General features: G+C 39.7%; 1 protein-coding gene across 1 annotated transcript in view; it reads left to right on the top strand.

Moving 5' to 3' along the window:
• csmd3b (CUB and Sushi multiple domains 3b) overlaps nucleotides 1-17,401 on the top strand; it is a 548,309-nt gene that overhangs the window by 273,403 nt on the left and 257,505 nt on the right. Inside the window, exon 7 of the mRNA XM_072674465.1 lies at nucleotides 1,990-2,067. Within this exon, the coding sequence (XP_072530566.1) occupies nucleotides 1,990-2,067 (78 nt within the window). The remainder of the gene's footprint in view (nucleotides 1-1,989; nucleotides 2,068-17,401) is intronic.

Here is a 17,401-nt window from a genome sequence, read left to right as displayed (position 1 = left end):
CACTTCTGAATTTAGTTGATTAAACAAGTTATGGTGACACTTATAGTGGCTCTACTCATCTCAGGCTGGCCGGTACTGACTTGCACAATAACACCCCTCATTTATTTCTTATATGGCTTTGTTTCAGGACTGGCAAAAACATACTCAATCCGATACTCCATATCCTTTCATAGTGAAACCATTGAACTTGTCCACTCTATGTAGTATCTCGTCCCAGTCACACAGAAATAAATCAATAACCCTCTATCTCCATTTTTCACTTTTGGCATAATTTGAGTCTGACGGTTAATGATAAAATTATAACGAATGGACCGATAGAAATGCTTTATAGAAATAAAATGTCTTTACATTTTCACATTCTTTCTTCTGCAGAAGTAAGTTTCCGTTTTGAAGATACAAAGTTTTGTGTGGCAGCGACGATATATTAATTTATGATATTTCTTGTGAAAGCTTTTGAAGTAGCAAATGTTAAATATGTGTGTGTGTATATATATATATATATATATATATATATAGAGAGAGAGAGAGAGAGAGAGAGAGAGGGAAAGAGAGAATATATCTTTATGTAAGGGTGGGCAAACATCCTGTTTCATTCATATCCATCCCCATTCTGCCAAAAACAAACACAGAAAAACAGATGATGGAGTGTAGACCATGAAAAAGTATAGAAACTAATGTGCTTCCATATGTTGACTGTGAATTTGTACCCTTGTGTGCCTCTATGGTGCTCTCTCTCTCCTCTCTCTATCCCTCCTCTCTCTCTCTCTCGCTCTCTCTCTCTTTCTCTCTCAAAAGAAAGACACCACTGAATGCTCACACAAGGATGGAAATCCTTCACTCTTCCCTATTGTCCTATGCAGCCCTTCAGTTTAAGGGACCCACATTGAAGCTCCTTAAAACATAATAAAACACAGTCCGAAATGCTAGTTCATGACTATATGAATATGAATAACACACTTCAATGGCTAATTGATACATAAATCATTTTGTATGCTTTTGTTTTTTTCTTTTTTTTCCATCACTGCTGACTGTATTCTTTGAGATGATGTAAATGCTAGGGTCACACATGCTGCACAGCTTAAGTGTATGTTGTTAAAGGCTATAGGCTTGAATGTTTGTCCCTTTAACTTGAGCGATTTCCAAATTCCACACACTGTCACTTCACCCTGACTGCCATTGAGGTTGGGTGTCAGTTGCAGATCAGTCTACATGCTCTCATTATTGTGCTTATGTTTTAACTGTTCGATAAAAGCACATCGTTTCCAAAGGGGGAAAGTGGCATTGACACAGAGAAAGCATTTTCTCCAAATGTGAATGTTTTCAGATGTTCTGAGTTTTATTATTATTATTATTATTATTATTATTATTATTATGCCTGTCATTCCCAACAGGACTTCTGTCTGACCTCTGAGATGATGGGTTTATCCATTGGCTTTAGAAGGCCTTGCAATATGTATACATATGTGCATGCGTATGTGTGTGTGTGTGTGTGTGTGTGTGTGTGTGTGTGTGTGTGTGTGTGTGTGTGTGACAATCGGCCATTTTTATCAGTAGAACAACTTTGACAGATGACTCAAGGCCCTAAATACCCTTTAGAGACCTTAGGCAATGTCTGATCCATATCAGATGATGTGGGCATACAATTTGAAACTCCCCATCAATTTCAAGGTTGACAAATGAACAGAAGTCCTGTCCTGCTGCTTCTTTATTAATCTTCTTCTCCCCCCCAACCCCCCCACCCCTTTCATTTTAGCCTGCTCTTTTCTCTGCACTTGCTTCAATTTCTGTTTGCAGAGCACACTGGGAATATTTACTGCTGCTATGATTTTTTGATTTTCTTTTTTTTGTTCTTGGTTTTCCTTCTTATTGATGCTCATAAGCTTGACGACAGTTTCTTTTCTTAATTCTGATCAATTTAGTTGTGATCTGTTTCACCTAATTTCATGTTTCCTTTCTTTTCTTTTCTTTTCTTTTTTCCCCTTTAACTAGTGAAAAGGTCCGTAGATTTTAAATCTAGAGGAGTAAAATTATTTCCTGGCAAAGACAACAGCAACAAGTTTTCTATCTGTGAGTCTACCCTTTGTTACTCTTTTATGGTAAATCTGTGGTATGCTTTTCTTTCTCTCGTTTTTCTTTCCTATTTTCTTTCCTTTTCATTTCCGTGTTGTGTTGGTGGTGTGGTTCATGTTTTCAGTTCTGATCATTTCGTCATTGCTTTGTTTGGGCATCGTAACTTGCTGATGTTGCTTGCATGACCAGTCTCCCTTGCCATTTCCAAACCAGCAGCCTGTGTCGACGTTCGTAGTAGAACAGAGAAAAAGTTAATGCTGTTCTTTCAGCAGGTCATTTAAGCTGCACCATTTCGAATGCTAGTAAGGCCTCTAAACACGTATAGCACTGGCAGAGAATTACTAAGGGTGTGCTGATGTCAATACAGTGTCAAAAATCAGCATCTTCTGAGCATCTCTCATTCAAGGCCTTTCATGGAAATCATTGCCAGTAATTATAACTAGACAGCTGTGTATGTCCATGCGTGTTTTTTATTGTTTGTAGCTTAGTTACACTGTTAAAGCCAGATATGAAGTACAGCAAACCTGAAAATGTCTCATAACCATATAGTTTGATTCGTTGTTTTCTCTGTTATGCGAATTCAGTGCTTAGCTAGATGAAAAAGTAGATTTCAAGGGGAAACCAGCACCAACTTTTCTTTCAGTTTTCAGTAATATTTCCGTAAATATGTAGAGGTAGAATAGCCCACTAGATCTGTTGTAAAGTGCCTTAGCTAATAAGATTGGAATGGTTTAAGTCATGTAGTATTTCACTAAGTATGAGCTCCTAAATTCTCCACAAACATTAAAAAAGGTGCTACAAAGTACTCTTTGAGTGATTCGATAGAAGAACCACTTTTGGTCCCATATAGAGTCATTTTTGTAAAGGGGCTGTGCATGTGAAGAACATTTAAATTGGCAAAGAACCTTAATCTTGACTTCTTTAAACCTCGTCACATTTTCACTACATGGTGAACAAACTTATTTGGACACCTGCTCATTCCTTGTTTCTTCTGAAATCAAAAGGTCCTGCTTATCTACTGTCCATTGCTGTGAGGATTTGCTTGCATTCAGTGACAAGCAGTCAGGCATTAATGAGGTTATAATGTTGGATGATCACCATCCCACCTCATCCCCAACTCCACAACTCATCCCAAAAGTATTGGATGGGGCATCAACCATCACTCCAAAGAACACAGTTCCACTGCTCCACTGCTCAATGCTGGGGGGCTTAGTACCAATCTAGCCCACACCTGGCTTAAGGCATGCTGCCAATAGCTTCATATTTATCTGCTGCAGAGAGTCCTTGTATTTATCTACTGGGACTAGACAGGATGTGTGTGTGCAACTTAAAGCAGCCAAATTCATTTATTAGAAGAGATGTCCACAAACATTTGGACATATGGCGTATATCTCTTCCCAAAAAAGGTTCCTCTATGGCATCACCCAAAGAACCCTTTGTAGCACATTGATTTTAAGAGTGAATTATACAATGAAAAACCTTCCATCCTTGATCTTTTCATTTTCTACTGAAATCATTCATTCTGTGCATGGCATGGCCAATATTCAGCACCTACAGGGTCTGAGGAAGTTGTTAGACTTTTAATAGCAGTAGGTGAACCGTTCCTGGAACGTGGTGGATATAGTTCTCTATTAGAATGACCTCACGGTGAACCCTCTGCTTTAGCTCTGCTACAAGCAAGTCAAGTGGAGACAAGGACAATCTGACAGAAGAGCTAGCATCATATCCTCCTCTATTGTTTCCATAATGAATGAATATCAATGATGCATTTGCACTCGCGGAAGCACTTATGTTATTTTATTGTATGGCTGATGCTTCACTGCACTCCAAATCCACTGACTTTAATGAAACACCAAACCATGCGAGAGCCTCAAAGGCACACCGTCTTTAGTCATGGATAAAAAGATGCTTTATTGTGCTTGGTTAGTGTAATATCCTGCAAGTGGCAAAAGTTAAGAGGGAACTTTTTTTTTTATTTTTTATTTTTTTACTGGCCAGTGATCCAGCTGGGGCTTTTTATGGCCCCGAATGCAGTTAGGCGTTGCTGTGCTGAATCTTCACTGGCATTCGAGACAGCTAACGCACTTACCTTCATGAAATTTCAGAGGATTTTATTAGTATCAGATTTCCTGTTTCTTTTTATAGTTTGGGAGGAGAAACGCCATTGTTTAATAAATATTTGACCTGCTAACTGTTATTATCATGCATAATCATTGATCCTGTATAAATACATTATGGCTATTTAAAAATGCTTTATATCCACAGTTTCGTAGCCGTCACTGAACAAGGGAAGACTGTGTGTGATTTGTCGTCTGCTGTGCTTGTTTACTGTAAATGTTCTGTGTTACCTGTGACAGCAGTGTTTTATATCCACCCTTAAAATCCACCTCAGCTCTCATGGATAATCGAATCAGTTCATTTCTAGTTTAACTTCAAGTTTATTTATATAGCACTTTTAACAGCGGATGTTGTTGTGAAGCAGCTTTACAGAGACCCCCGTCTGAGCCCCAGGTGAGCAAGCCAGTTGCGACAGTGGCAATGAGAAACTTCCTTAAAATGAGAGGGAGAAACCTTGAGAGGATCCAAGACGCAAAAGAGAAACCTATTCGCCTCTGGCCAACAGCAGCCAGCAAAACAAATAAATGCAAAGACATGAAAACATGAAATGATGAATACTTTGATTAAAAATAAACAAAGCCTGCTCAGATGTAACCAATGAAAACCAGAGATTAATGTTAAAAGTCTTATGTTAATTAGAATATGTAAATAATTCAGTATGACTAGTTGTACATTGGGATGGTTTTAGTAAGAGTCTATGGAGGGATCAATCTCATCAGTAAGTTGAGTGGAGCCCACTGGTGGGGTTCTCTGACTCAGCCAGAGGCTGAATAGCACATGCAGGCAGCTCCATTGTGGTGGAGTCAGTCTGAAGGGCAGACAGCAGCAGGGACACCCAGTCAATGTTGATCTTACACCAGCATCAAACCAGACAGGAGGGCAGTTCAGCTTGTCAAAAAGAAAAACACAGTTAGATTGTGATTGAGGTGACTGGTCTAAATTTGTGGGGTATAAAAGAGTCTAGACACAGTGCAGACAGTGACTCAGACAGGCCTCAATATAGTAGCTTAGCTGAAGAGGTAGAGCCAGGCGGTAGCACAGACATGAGCATTTCCTGAAATGAATTACCTAAAGCTTGACTAAACAAGTGCATAGATTTAAGGTTAGATATAAAGATCTGAGTCCTGAAAAATGACTGGAAGACTGTTCTAAAGGTGGGGACTCTGTATGGGGACTCTGTATGAAAGCTTTTCCCCGTTCATAATTGTGGGCACTATAAAGAGACCAGCAGCTTGGCACCTTGGGTGCAGGTTTTCAAATAAAGGGTTTTAAACAATTCGCTTAGTTGCCTAAGACTTTTGCACACTACTGTGCATATTCAGCAACCAAAAAGCCTCAGGAGGCAGAGAAAACACTATCCCAAAGCCTGTTTCTTCCAGCTCTATTTAGTTTAGAAAATTCTGCCTTCCGAGTGACAGTTATGCATATTGTGATTGCTCCAGCTATAGTGCACTGTGTGTTGGCTTCATAAATGGCATGTGCCAGTAATTGCCCTCAGTGTCAATGTATTCAGCAGAATGTAGCATACTTTTGTACTGCAGGTGTAGAACAGAGAACCACAGACACACTATGCTAGTATTGTTAGGACTGTATGGCAGAATATCTTTGACCCCTTACAAATTGAGCATGGTTTGAGCAGGTATTTGCACAGTCCACTCTGTCCACTCTAGGGATGGATGCATGCAACCATGTGTTTGTATCTATGTTTGTTTGCTTGCTTGCTTGAGCACTGTTTGTTTGTATGGATTTCCGACTGCCCCATGTTTGCGTAGCTTTGTGCATGATGGGATGCTGAGTTGGCCAGGATATGAGAGAGAGAGCATGGTGCACTAATGGAGAATGGGGCATAACGCTCTACAGAAGTATTACTTCCTTGTGATGTACAGTTCATGATTCTTCAACACGTATTAGCAGACACATATTAGTGTGTCAGTTTCCTCAAAGTAACTTGTGTGATATGTGTCCTTATGTCAATGTGATATGCAGCTAACTCTCTGGTAGCCACTGTTCTATTGTAATCAGTGAGAATTATGAATGCTATAAACACAGTGGTGGGCATTTGAACGGTTTTACTGTTGTTCAGATGTGCAGATGTTGAAATAGGTCATGGGTTAAGTGAACTGCTTCATTGTGGCTGAATGAAAGAGAGAAAGAGCCTGGCTGCTATTAGCATATTACACTGAAAGAAATATGTTTTAATGTGTGTGTATGTGTTTTATAAAAATGTCCTGAACAAACACGTCTTACTTACAATGTCAGGGCCAACACAATGGTTCTGACTTTGTAATGTGATTTTTACCTGTTTTACTGACAATATGTCTTTATTTTCCCCACATTTATTACTACTGAAAATGCCTAAAATTAGAACCAGGTGCGGAACATCAGCTGCAGATGATTACAACATGGGTAGAGAGGATTCTGGAGGAGCCTGTCTTACTTTAACCTCAGACATTTAGCTTGGTTTGCTCTTGATTGTTGACGTGAGTGGTGTCACCAAGGTAAAACCCAAAGAGCTCGCTGAGAAGGAAAAGGGATTTAGATAGATCTTAGAAATAGAATTAGAAATCCACTGTTCCAATGTGGATAACCTTCCAAACAACAGTCACACTATCCTAGCAAGTTCAGCACAAGAACAGACCCCAAGATACATAAAGTCTTTAACAGTCCTAAAATGTTGTCACGGGACATACAGGTAGCTCTTGTTATAGTTAATGTCAATGTCCAGCATGTACCATCAGAATGAAAGCAAGCTACACAAGTTTGATTTTCTTGGGAGGTGTGCGAGGAGGAGACCCTTGCTGCCAAACTAGCAACCCAAAAAAAAAAAAAAAAAACTAAAGACAACCAAACCAATCAGGTTAAAAACTAGGAAAACTAGGAAAAACTAAACTACTTCTGGAATAAGAGGTTTTATACAGTTGAATCTAAAGTTGAATTGTTTGGGCACAGTAACAGAATGGACATGGACCACATACCAACTGTGAAGCATGGAAATTGAGTGGTTATGCTTTGCTGCTGCAGGGACTGGCACACACTCCATCACTGAAACCACTTTATAGTCTTTATTGTATCAGATGGGTTGCTTCAGGAAAATGTGAGACCATCTGCCCAAAAACTGAAGCTGAAGGTGGACCATGCAACATGACAATGACCTAAAACATTTCAGCAAATCCACCCCACAAAGGAATGGCTGAGATATGTGGAGTACATATGTAGATATTATGTAGAGTTGAAAGCCCAGATATTAATCCTATTGTTAATCTGTGGAGTGATTTAAAACACTGTGTGCAGCTAAAATAATTCTGCATGGAGGAACAGGAAAAAAAAAAACTCTTTTCCTGATATGTTCATTAAGCTACTAAACAATAATTATACCTAAACATTAGTGTTTGCACTTTCAACATGAAATTTGACCAGTGATGTCCAAACTTCCAGAAAAATGTGTACATGCAGAAGACATATTTGAATTATTACACTACATTTTGTTCTTACTTGGTTACTCATTATCTTGGCATTTAATAAGAAATGTCTGTGTGGCCGTGTGTTTGTGTGTGATTTGAGAATTGGAGATTTTTCTACACCAAGGGAAATTCAGCTGATGTCTGTTTATTTATTTTTTATACTATATTTACCATATGCAAGTGTGTGTCAGAGTGTGCGAGTGCTTGCACTGGCTGTGAGGCACTAGCAGACAGACTGCAGTGACTAGCTGTTTGCAGGGCTCTGAAATCCCCTCGGGTTTCATACTCCGCTGGCCTTGGCTGTGTGGAAATATAAGGCGACTTTTTTAAAGCATAATAGGTCTGCAGGAGAAGAGGAAAAGCTAATGAAGTGTACCAAAACGACCCAAACATTCACACAAAGACATCTAGCCATTCTCAGCCTGATGGATAGTGGAAAGCAGAACACGATGCTTCAACTCAGAGCTATTATGAGCCAAAAGTGAGATAAACACCAAAAACCAGACTTCTGTACACATGAAGAAAAGGAAATGAAGAATGTGAATGTGTGAATGAAGTGTGTGTTTTTGAGCTTAAGTCCAAAGAGCCTTTCAGAGGTGATCGGATTTAGCCTGGAGATAATAGTTATGTTTTCTTCCCTACAGTAAAGTCTGTTCCTGTCTGTCTAACCAATTGAGAGATTACTTGCCCCCTGAATCACAACCATTTTCAGTTTAACATTTTTATTCTGCGGTAAGAAGTGAAACTGCAGTCTTGACTGCAGCACTGTGTTTAAGAAGATAAGAAGGAAGCATCACGAGTGGAATGAACTGAGAAGAGTCAACAGCCAAAAAAAAAAAAAAAAAGCAAAAACAAGACTCCAGAAAATTCTCATGAGATATACAGTATGCTGTTCATCTCTTTAAACCTCCTTTACCTGGCACTTCTTTAGCTTCCATATGGCATAGTCCCGCACTGCTGCCGGCTTGAGGGCATTACTGAATCTAAAAAAAAAAAACTTCACTGAAGGGGGATACATAAAAATATTCTGCTCTAATTCCAGTACTTTTATTTATAAAAGAAGTAGACACCCACTGATTGGATTTCTGGCCATATTTTTGGCATGAACAGCTGATAAGCCTGGCGTTAATGTGGCGTGGGACATGAAGTAAAATCACTTACTGCTGCTCCATCTTGGGCCTTGGGACATTTTTCTTCCAGAAGCTTAATTCATGATTATACATAGGCCCTAAATGGTGCCAAAGGGGACTTCACTGGCTTAAATGGAATACTGCAGCGGCTAGAGACTAATCCAATCGCAGTAGTTTTCAGTTGAATTTTGGTGCTGTGCGTCAATGCAATGGGCATTTCCCTCACTTTGGAAAACAATGTCTGGCTTGATGAAACTGTTGCACATTTAAGTAAATTCAATGTTATTTAATAATTAAAGCAGCATTATGCATGATCCTGGGCTCCCTCTATGGTGGGGAAGACACTTTACACATGCATTTCTGAACAAGCTGAGAGTTACAGAACTGTCTCTGAAAATGAAAGAAGCATGTATACTGAGGCGGTAGAGTAACATTACAGGATTTTACATGAATATGACTCAGGTTACACAGCGTTATATAGTTCTTAAGAGTGTTGTCCTGCCTGCTTCACCTGAGGTACATAGATGACTTGGGTAGCGAGTTACACTGCCTTGGGTAGCAATGACACAGACCCTGTTCTCCCTATTACAGGTCTGTAGAGCATCACAGTGTTTCTGAAGCTGCTATTTTGGGATAAAATGCTATATATTGTTGCTTCAAGAGGCCTGTATATTATTTTACTTGCATTTTATTGGTTTTCCTGGGGTTTGTTTCTGATATTTATGTTTATGTTTCAGAAGCATCTGTACTTCATTTATTTATGATTTACAACCTCCTTTCATTCCCTAGAATGAAGCAAAATGTTACATAAATGTGAGGGAAAATGCTGTTTTCCATGCTATGGGCCCTATCTCTCTTTCTCTCTCTCTCTCTCTCTCTCTCTCTCTCTCTCTCTCTCTCTCTCTCTCTCTCTCTTTCTTTCTTGTCTCAAAGTTAAGCAGTAACATCTGAAGAAAATTGGAAGAAAATTAATGAAGTGTCTGGTTATGCAGGAATTATGTTGTATAGCTAAGATGGACAGGAGTGTGAGTGTGCTTAATTTAATCTAAAAGGTAATAATATGAACATTTACACTTACCAAGCAATTTATTAGGAAGACCTATGCACTTACTCATTCATGCAATTATCTAATCAGCCAATCATGTGACAGCAGTCTAATATAGAACATCCTGCAAATACGGCCCAGCAGCTTCAGGTAATGTCTACATCAACAATCAGAATTGAAAGAAAATCTCACTGATTTTTTTACACTGGTTGGCAGGCTGGTTTGAGTGATCTTTTGGGCTTTTAGCACAGCAGTCTCTAGAGTTTACGGTGCAATAGGAAAAATAGTAATAATAAAAACATCCGCAGGCTGAAAGAAAGGCTATGGTAACTCAGATAACCACTCTGTACAATTGTGAAGCAGAAAAACATAACATCTCAGAATGCATAACATGTCCAACCTTGGGGCAGAAGGGCTACAGCAGCAGAAGATCATGTTCTGTTCCATTTCTGTCAGCCAAAGACAGAAAGCTGAGGCTGCAGTGAACACAGGCTAACCAGTACTGGCCACTTGAAGACTGGAGAAATGAAGGATTGAAGGATCAGAATTTGGTGCCAACAGCTTGTGTCCATGGACCCAACCTGCCTTGTAGCAACGGTTCAGGCGGGTGGAGGTGGTGTAATGGTGTGAGGAATGTTTTCTTGCCACACGTTGGGTCTGTTAATACCAATCAATCATCGCATGGATGTCACAGCCTATTTAAGGATTGTTGCTGACCCTGTGCATCCCTTCACGGCCTCAATATACCCATCGTCTAACAGATACTTCCAGACTGATGCTGCACCTTGTTTCATGATCATGAGAATAAGTTCAATGTTCCTCAGTGGTCTTTACAGTCACTGAATCTGAATCCAACTCCTTTGGAACGTGACAGAACAGGACATTCATAGCAACAAAAAAAAGTGATCCTGAAAAAGCTGCAGGAACTGTGCAGTCATTTCAACCTGGGCCAGAATCTCAAAGGAATGTTTCCAGCATCTTGTGGAATCCAGGATGTTGGATGATCACCACCCCACCTCATTCCCAACTCACAAACTCATGGTAATGATGACATGGATGGAGATCCATCATTACAGGGAACACAGCTCAATGCTGGGGGGCTTTATACCCCTCTAGCCCATGCCTGGCATTAAGCAGCATGTTGCCAATAGGTTCATGTTCATCTGCTCCAGAGAGTCCTATTCTATTGACAATATATGTCTATAGGGACAACGAACAAGCTGTGTGTGTGCATTTGCACATCTTTATCAGCAATGGATACAACTAGACTCACTAGACTTTAAATGAATCATACTTTATTACACATCGGTGGCCAATTGTTACTCATGTTGAGTTGCGTGTTACTAATACTTTAGGCATTTATATACTATTTTTATATTATATTATATTATAATATATATATATATGTTTATATATTATTTTATTATAGACATGTATGTATTATAACAGCATGCACATACAGTAGCAAACCCCTTTTTGCCTGTTTTAAGCTTCTAGAGGTGCATATAGAGATTATTGTAATTAAAATTTTACTAACTGATGAAAGTGAAAGTTTCACAAAAGATGTTTCTTGTGACTTTCCTACTTACAGAACACATTTCAAAGAAACAGTGTTTTGTGGGTAGTGTTCTAGCACAAATGGTGTAAACTGGTCTGACATCCAATTTCCCAGTAAGCCCTTTAGGCTACAGAATATCTGAACTAAAAATAGGGTGCATAATTTCTGAGACTGCAGATGCAATGAATCAGATTTAATGGTGTTACTCTTGGAGTTCCACTTTTGCATGAACTTCACCAGGGTATTTATCATGCGTGAACAAGCTTTGTTAAAAAACAAACAGCTTGAGTGAGTAGTGACCAAGTGCAAAGAAACAAGTACAAAAAACATCTGAGAATTGACAAATACCATTTTGGATGTAAGCGAATGCCCACTGTGACCACTGAGTTAAAAAAAAACAATAAAAAACAATTTACTTCATATTGGCTGCTGAGATTTGAAATCGAGTTATCTGTACATTCAGAGGTCCCATGTGTGTACTGAAGGCATGAGAGCAGCAAGGAGAAGACCAGTGTACATTATGACTTTTGAATACAATGCTGATACTGTAATGTGTCTGTCGATATAGTGGAATCCCTTTATTATTTTTCTTATTTTTTTGAAAGAGCTCAAAACCAGAACAAGCTTTTTAATAAGTCTAGTTCTGTGATTTTCATGTAGATGTTCAGGTAAAAGTGTGTGGACTACACAGCTCCAGTGGCCTGGGGTTGTGGCTTCAATCCTCACTCCTGTCACTGTCTGTGGAGAGTTCTCCCATGACCTTTGGGTGCTCCAGTTTCCTCCCACCACCTTAAAACACTGGTAGGGGAACTGGGTATGCTAAATCAGTGTGGGAGTGAATAGGTATGTATGGTACTTGTGCTCTGTCTTGAGGATTATCCTGCCTTGTGCCCAATGATTCCAGTTAGTCTCTGGACCAATTGCAACCCTGACCAGGAAGAGGCAGATAAAAAGATGGATGGATGGACTGATGCTCAAGTAGAACTTTGGACAGATTGACATCAGATTTACATCTGTAGTTGATGGCCCACTAAACTAAATTTTTCATTAAAACACAAGTTTTTTAGAGAATTAAATGCTACTAGAATTAACCACAATTTCCCCCCAAGGAGGCTTCCAAAGAACAAAGCCTGAAGTATTATAAATACTACAGTGCTACAGCTTCTTCTCAGAACCATTCCCAAGTAACATCTCATCCTGTACAGCGTAAAGGGAGTTTTTTACTGACATCACAGGCTCCTCTGTGGAAGGAAGTACAAAAGTAGCCAGTCAGCAGTGTCTGAAGCAGCTGTGGGATGGGCCTGAGGAAACCAACACTCTAAAGATACTGGAAGCTGGAAGTCGAATTTACACTTAACAGACAAACCTAATGCTTACAGCATGGCTGACTGAACACCAAAAGTTTGGCAGCCATGGCCACGATCCAAAAAGTGGGTTTAAAACTGGAAGGTCACCGGTTTGATCCCCTGGACTGGTAGGATGTGGAGGTGAGAGGAGTGAAGGAACAGAGCTTTCTCCTCCTTCGTACAATGACGAAGGTATGCTTGCCTTTCCTTTTGCATATGAGTGCAGAGTGAAATATGCCTTAATGTGGCCACAATAAACGCTCGCAATGCATCAAAATTAACCATTTCAAGTACTAAGACTGTAGTTAATCATGCAAACCGTGCAGAGGACCGCCTACGGACTGCCTGCGCTGTTGAGATGCAGCATTTAAAAGGTGCTTCACTGTCTTCACTGATCTGGAGATCTCCAGTGGGGTTATTCTGTCGGTAAATATTCTTTCAGCATGTGATCAAGGCCTGTTCTACCCACAGTGTCTTTGCCTAAAGGAAGTCTTACAGTTAACATGCTTGAAACAATGGTGCCTCCACAACAATACAAAAAACGCTGTTTCCAGTTGCTTAAACGTAAGTCATTCAACAATTTGTAATCAGGCGCACATCCTGTATCTTTTCCCTTTTTATGCACAATTTCTTATCATGTTTAAAAACCCTAAACCCTCTAATTAGGGAAGGAGAGAAGGATCTAGCCATAACCTCTGTGTTCAGGCTTGTGTACAAATTTCATACGTAATGCATGGGCGGAGTGCATCTGACTTGCATCGGAAACTGATACCAAAGGCTTAGTACATCAGTCTCTCATATTGTTTAATAAGACAGTCAGTCATGTAATGATAAGAACATGACTGTGATTACTGTTTGCAGTTATGCTAATGAAACCATATTTATTTCAGAGGCATTGTGACCCATTTCAGTTTGCCCATTCATCATAAAATGCTTATACAATTTATAATTGATAAAGCAGGTCTGGAACTGATGTCATTCTTTATGACCTAAAGCAATGCTATGGATCAGTTTTACCTAAAAAAAATAACAGCTTCAGAATCATGTTGATGCTCCACTGACTGTAATAGGCAGAATGACATCTCTATCATTGCCTCTCTGGGCAATGATAGAGATGTCATTCTCCCTAATTTGGTGGAGTTGCACAAAGCCTTTCACAAGAACTGTGTAACTCAGCCTAACTTGAGTCATATCTTGTACAGTCCTGTAATTTTACTCTAGCGCCTCAGTCCACATGCTTCTTCACTCCAGATTCTGGTTCTGTATCTCTCAGATTGTCCTCAAATGCATGTGTACAGCTGTCCATAAGTGGGAGCTCAAAATGTGATTTGTATTTACAACTTAGGTGTGAAAATGGATTACACTCCCCAAAGGTAGGGGGAGCTAAGGAGCAAAAAATGCCAATTTCCATATAATGCTGCTTTAATGAAGGTGTGATGTTAGTTTTATTACACAACTAACATTTTATCCATTCATTTCATATCAGTATATTTTATTTTGTTAGACCTCACTATGTTTAGCACCTATCAGGCTTACCAACATTGGAAGGGAAAGTATCTATTCCTAGGCTAGATCTTTCTCCATGTTTTCACTTGTAAACAGAGTGCATGTTAAATTAAACACTGAATAGAACGTTGACTTATCTACATGAATGCTAAGAACACTGATTGTGGCTCATTAGGTGAGTAAAAACCAATAAAAACCTCAATTCTGTTGTAATACCATTATAAGCAGCCCTTTCAATTGAAATAATGGCAGTCAGACTTCATGTTAATCTCTTGAAATCACAGACTACTAGACATTGCTAGACATCTTAAATTTAAGGTAGGATTTCACTTCACTGGTCAGTACATCAGAATAGAAACCACTTGAAGATCATGATCACACTGTATAAATAAAATATACTGTAGTTCGACCCTGTAACAGGACAGTGACTTGCTGTTTGGCTTTTCCTCAAGAACTTTGTATTAAAGAACATTAGATTCGTAAGGAGACAGTGACTGTGAGGTGAAAGTGCAGATCGTCAGCTTTAATTCAAGGGTATTTACATGTATATTAAAGTTATTTATGGACTGTGCTGTATGTGCTGTATCATTGCATGCTTCATTAGATAGGTGATGGAAGTGCTGAGGCTGGCTGGGCTGTGCTATGATTATTTTTGGAGTGTGTATGTGTGTGCGTGTGTGTGTGTGTGTGTGGGGAAGTTCAGCCTGCTCAGAAGCAGAGTAAGCAAATCCTTTCAGCTGTCATCTGTACTTTGATGCACACCTTCAGAAAGGTGGCATGACATATTTTTGTGGGCTTCATGAGGTGAAGTGCAAGTGGCACCAATCAGCTCATCTTTCCTCATTCATTACACTTTATTCGAGCTCTGGTGTAGAATTTCAAATGTGAAGCAGTGGTTCTGTCTGCTAGCATAAACACTGATGTTCTTAGCCGGTGATTCATGGGCTTGTTTATCCTCTCTCTCACCCACTGCCCAGCAGGAACACTGATTCAGTTATGAGCACTTTGTGTCAGCTACGGGACATTTCCTCAACACTAGAAAGGAACATAAACGTCATTTTTGTGTGTTGGTATCAGCCACTGGGGGCCAGTTTAGCAGCGTTAATAAAAGCTGGCATATACACTTCTGCTGCTTAGCTCTTTATGCAGGCCTGTCTGTGAGCTTGAGATACACTATGTGTCCAAAATGCTTTTATATGCTGTGGACACCCCACCCCTTCTAATGCACGCATTGTGCTCCTTTAAGTTGCAACCATTGCTGATGCAGATGTGCAAATGCACACACACATTTGTTTGCTTGTACTACCAATAGAAGACGACTCTCTGGAACAGATAGACATGAACCTAACAGTTTTGGAACATATCAAACATACTTATTTATAACTGATTGTGGGATGAATTAACATGTATGAGTGGGCTGAGAAGCGCCATGTGTAATATCTACAGTGAATTTGATTGGCTAAGACATTTCCAGGGCCAAACAGGCACTGTAATAGCTAGAAAAGTTAAACCAGTTAAAATAAACACGCTCAAGTTTATCAGTTATTGGTCCAGGTCTGCAGAGAACAGCGTCTGGGTCCGGACCTGGACTGCAGACCGCCTATTAGTGACCTCTGTACTAAATCTTTTCAAGCTGATTTAATGAGATTGTCTAGTTCTTGAGCTTGTTACAGTGTATTTAGGCCAAACTTACACAGTGTGTATGCCAGGCACAAAATGTGTTTTCTGTTCTGAGAAAGTGTGTGTGGGTTTCTTGCTACTAATCCCCAGTAAACTAATCAAAGTGTATAACCACTTGGTTTGCTGTGCAAAGTGCAGAAATGCACCGTTATCACCCGGTCAGCCCACATATGCTAAAAAACAGTAATCTTGCATCTTCAAGTAAAAGCGCCTATTTTAAGCCCTTCAGCACTCCTACGCTAGGAGTGGAATTATTGAATGCTCCTACATATTCTTGCAAAGATCCACGCATAGCTCTATATAAACTATATCTGCAGTGGTCCAAGGACATGTGCGGTTCTCTTCCTATATCGTGAAATTAGATAGATGGACGGATGCCAGTAACCACTGAACACATTCAATAGAGAACGATGGGCTTTTGTATGCAGTTTGCTTTTCACCTAGTTTAGTGATCTCCAGCCCCCAGTCCTATTAAATCCCTCCCCATACTTCACAAGCATTTTCAGCAATCTGGCAGGCAGGGGCTACACATGCTTTCTCCAGGGCATGCAGGGTCTGCTGCTACTTCTACCAACTTCACAGTGCAACAAGGAATGCAGCCAGAGCCCCTGGACTTCTGACTGCGGACAGTAAATGGTGCAGCTAAGTTTTTAAGTTTTAATTTTTAAGTTTTAAGTTTTTAATTTTGCTTGTTAGCCCAAGATTTTACCAGAGCGCCACTGGAGAGCCTAATCTTTTCCTGCTGCCTCTGTTTTTATTGTTTACACCTCTCGCTTCCAAATTAGTTTGCTGTTGACTTTTGATGCTACTGGCTGTAGTCATTCAGATATTTTATTCACTAGGGGGAAATGCTTAATTTTCAGAAGAAGACAACTGATGCTAATCACAGGTATTCCTGGATATTTGTCATTCCAACAGCATGCAAGTCAAAAGGCCATGAACAAATATATATATATATATATATATATATATATATATATATATATATATATATATATATATATATACATCTGTTGTAGTTTGCTACAGTGGCATATGCATCCAGATCCTGCAACAGATTGTGGATTGGAGAGGGAAGAGAGGTCAATGTTCGAGAGGAGTAGAAGTCACTTCATAGTCGTGGATAGTTTCTGTATCATAACTCCAGAGAAACTAGGCTTGAAATTAATTTCCGACTGAGTAACCTGAAGACTATTCACCATATTCTTTAAAAAGGCAAGAATGTGCAATAGATGGCACTGTAACCCATCAGACTGAGAACACCTTAGCTGTCAGGAATCCCCAGACAGGCCCTGTGGCATTGACTTTTCCTGAGAATGCTAACTGGCTGAAGAGGCTTTTGAGGTGTTGTTGTTGCAGGCAACAGTGTAGGAACCTAGTCGTTCTGCAAAATAGGCCACCCTAACCCAGGCAGACCAATTATATGATATTGGGACTTAAACCACAGTATAACGCCACTGCTGTATATTGTGATGTTTTTGAAAACC

Source organism: Salminus brasiliensis, chromosome 3, assembly GCF_030463535.1.
Source record: "Salminus brasiliensis chromosome 3, fSalBra1.hap2, whole genome shotgun sequence".
In the NCBI taxonomy this organism is placed as follows: Eukaryota; Metazoa; Chordata; class Actinopteri; order Characiformes; family Bryconidae; genus Salminus; species Salminus brasiliensis.
This window is presented reverse-complemented; position numbering and strand designations above follow the sequence as displayed.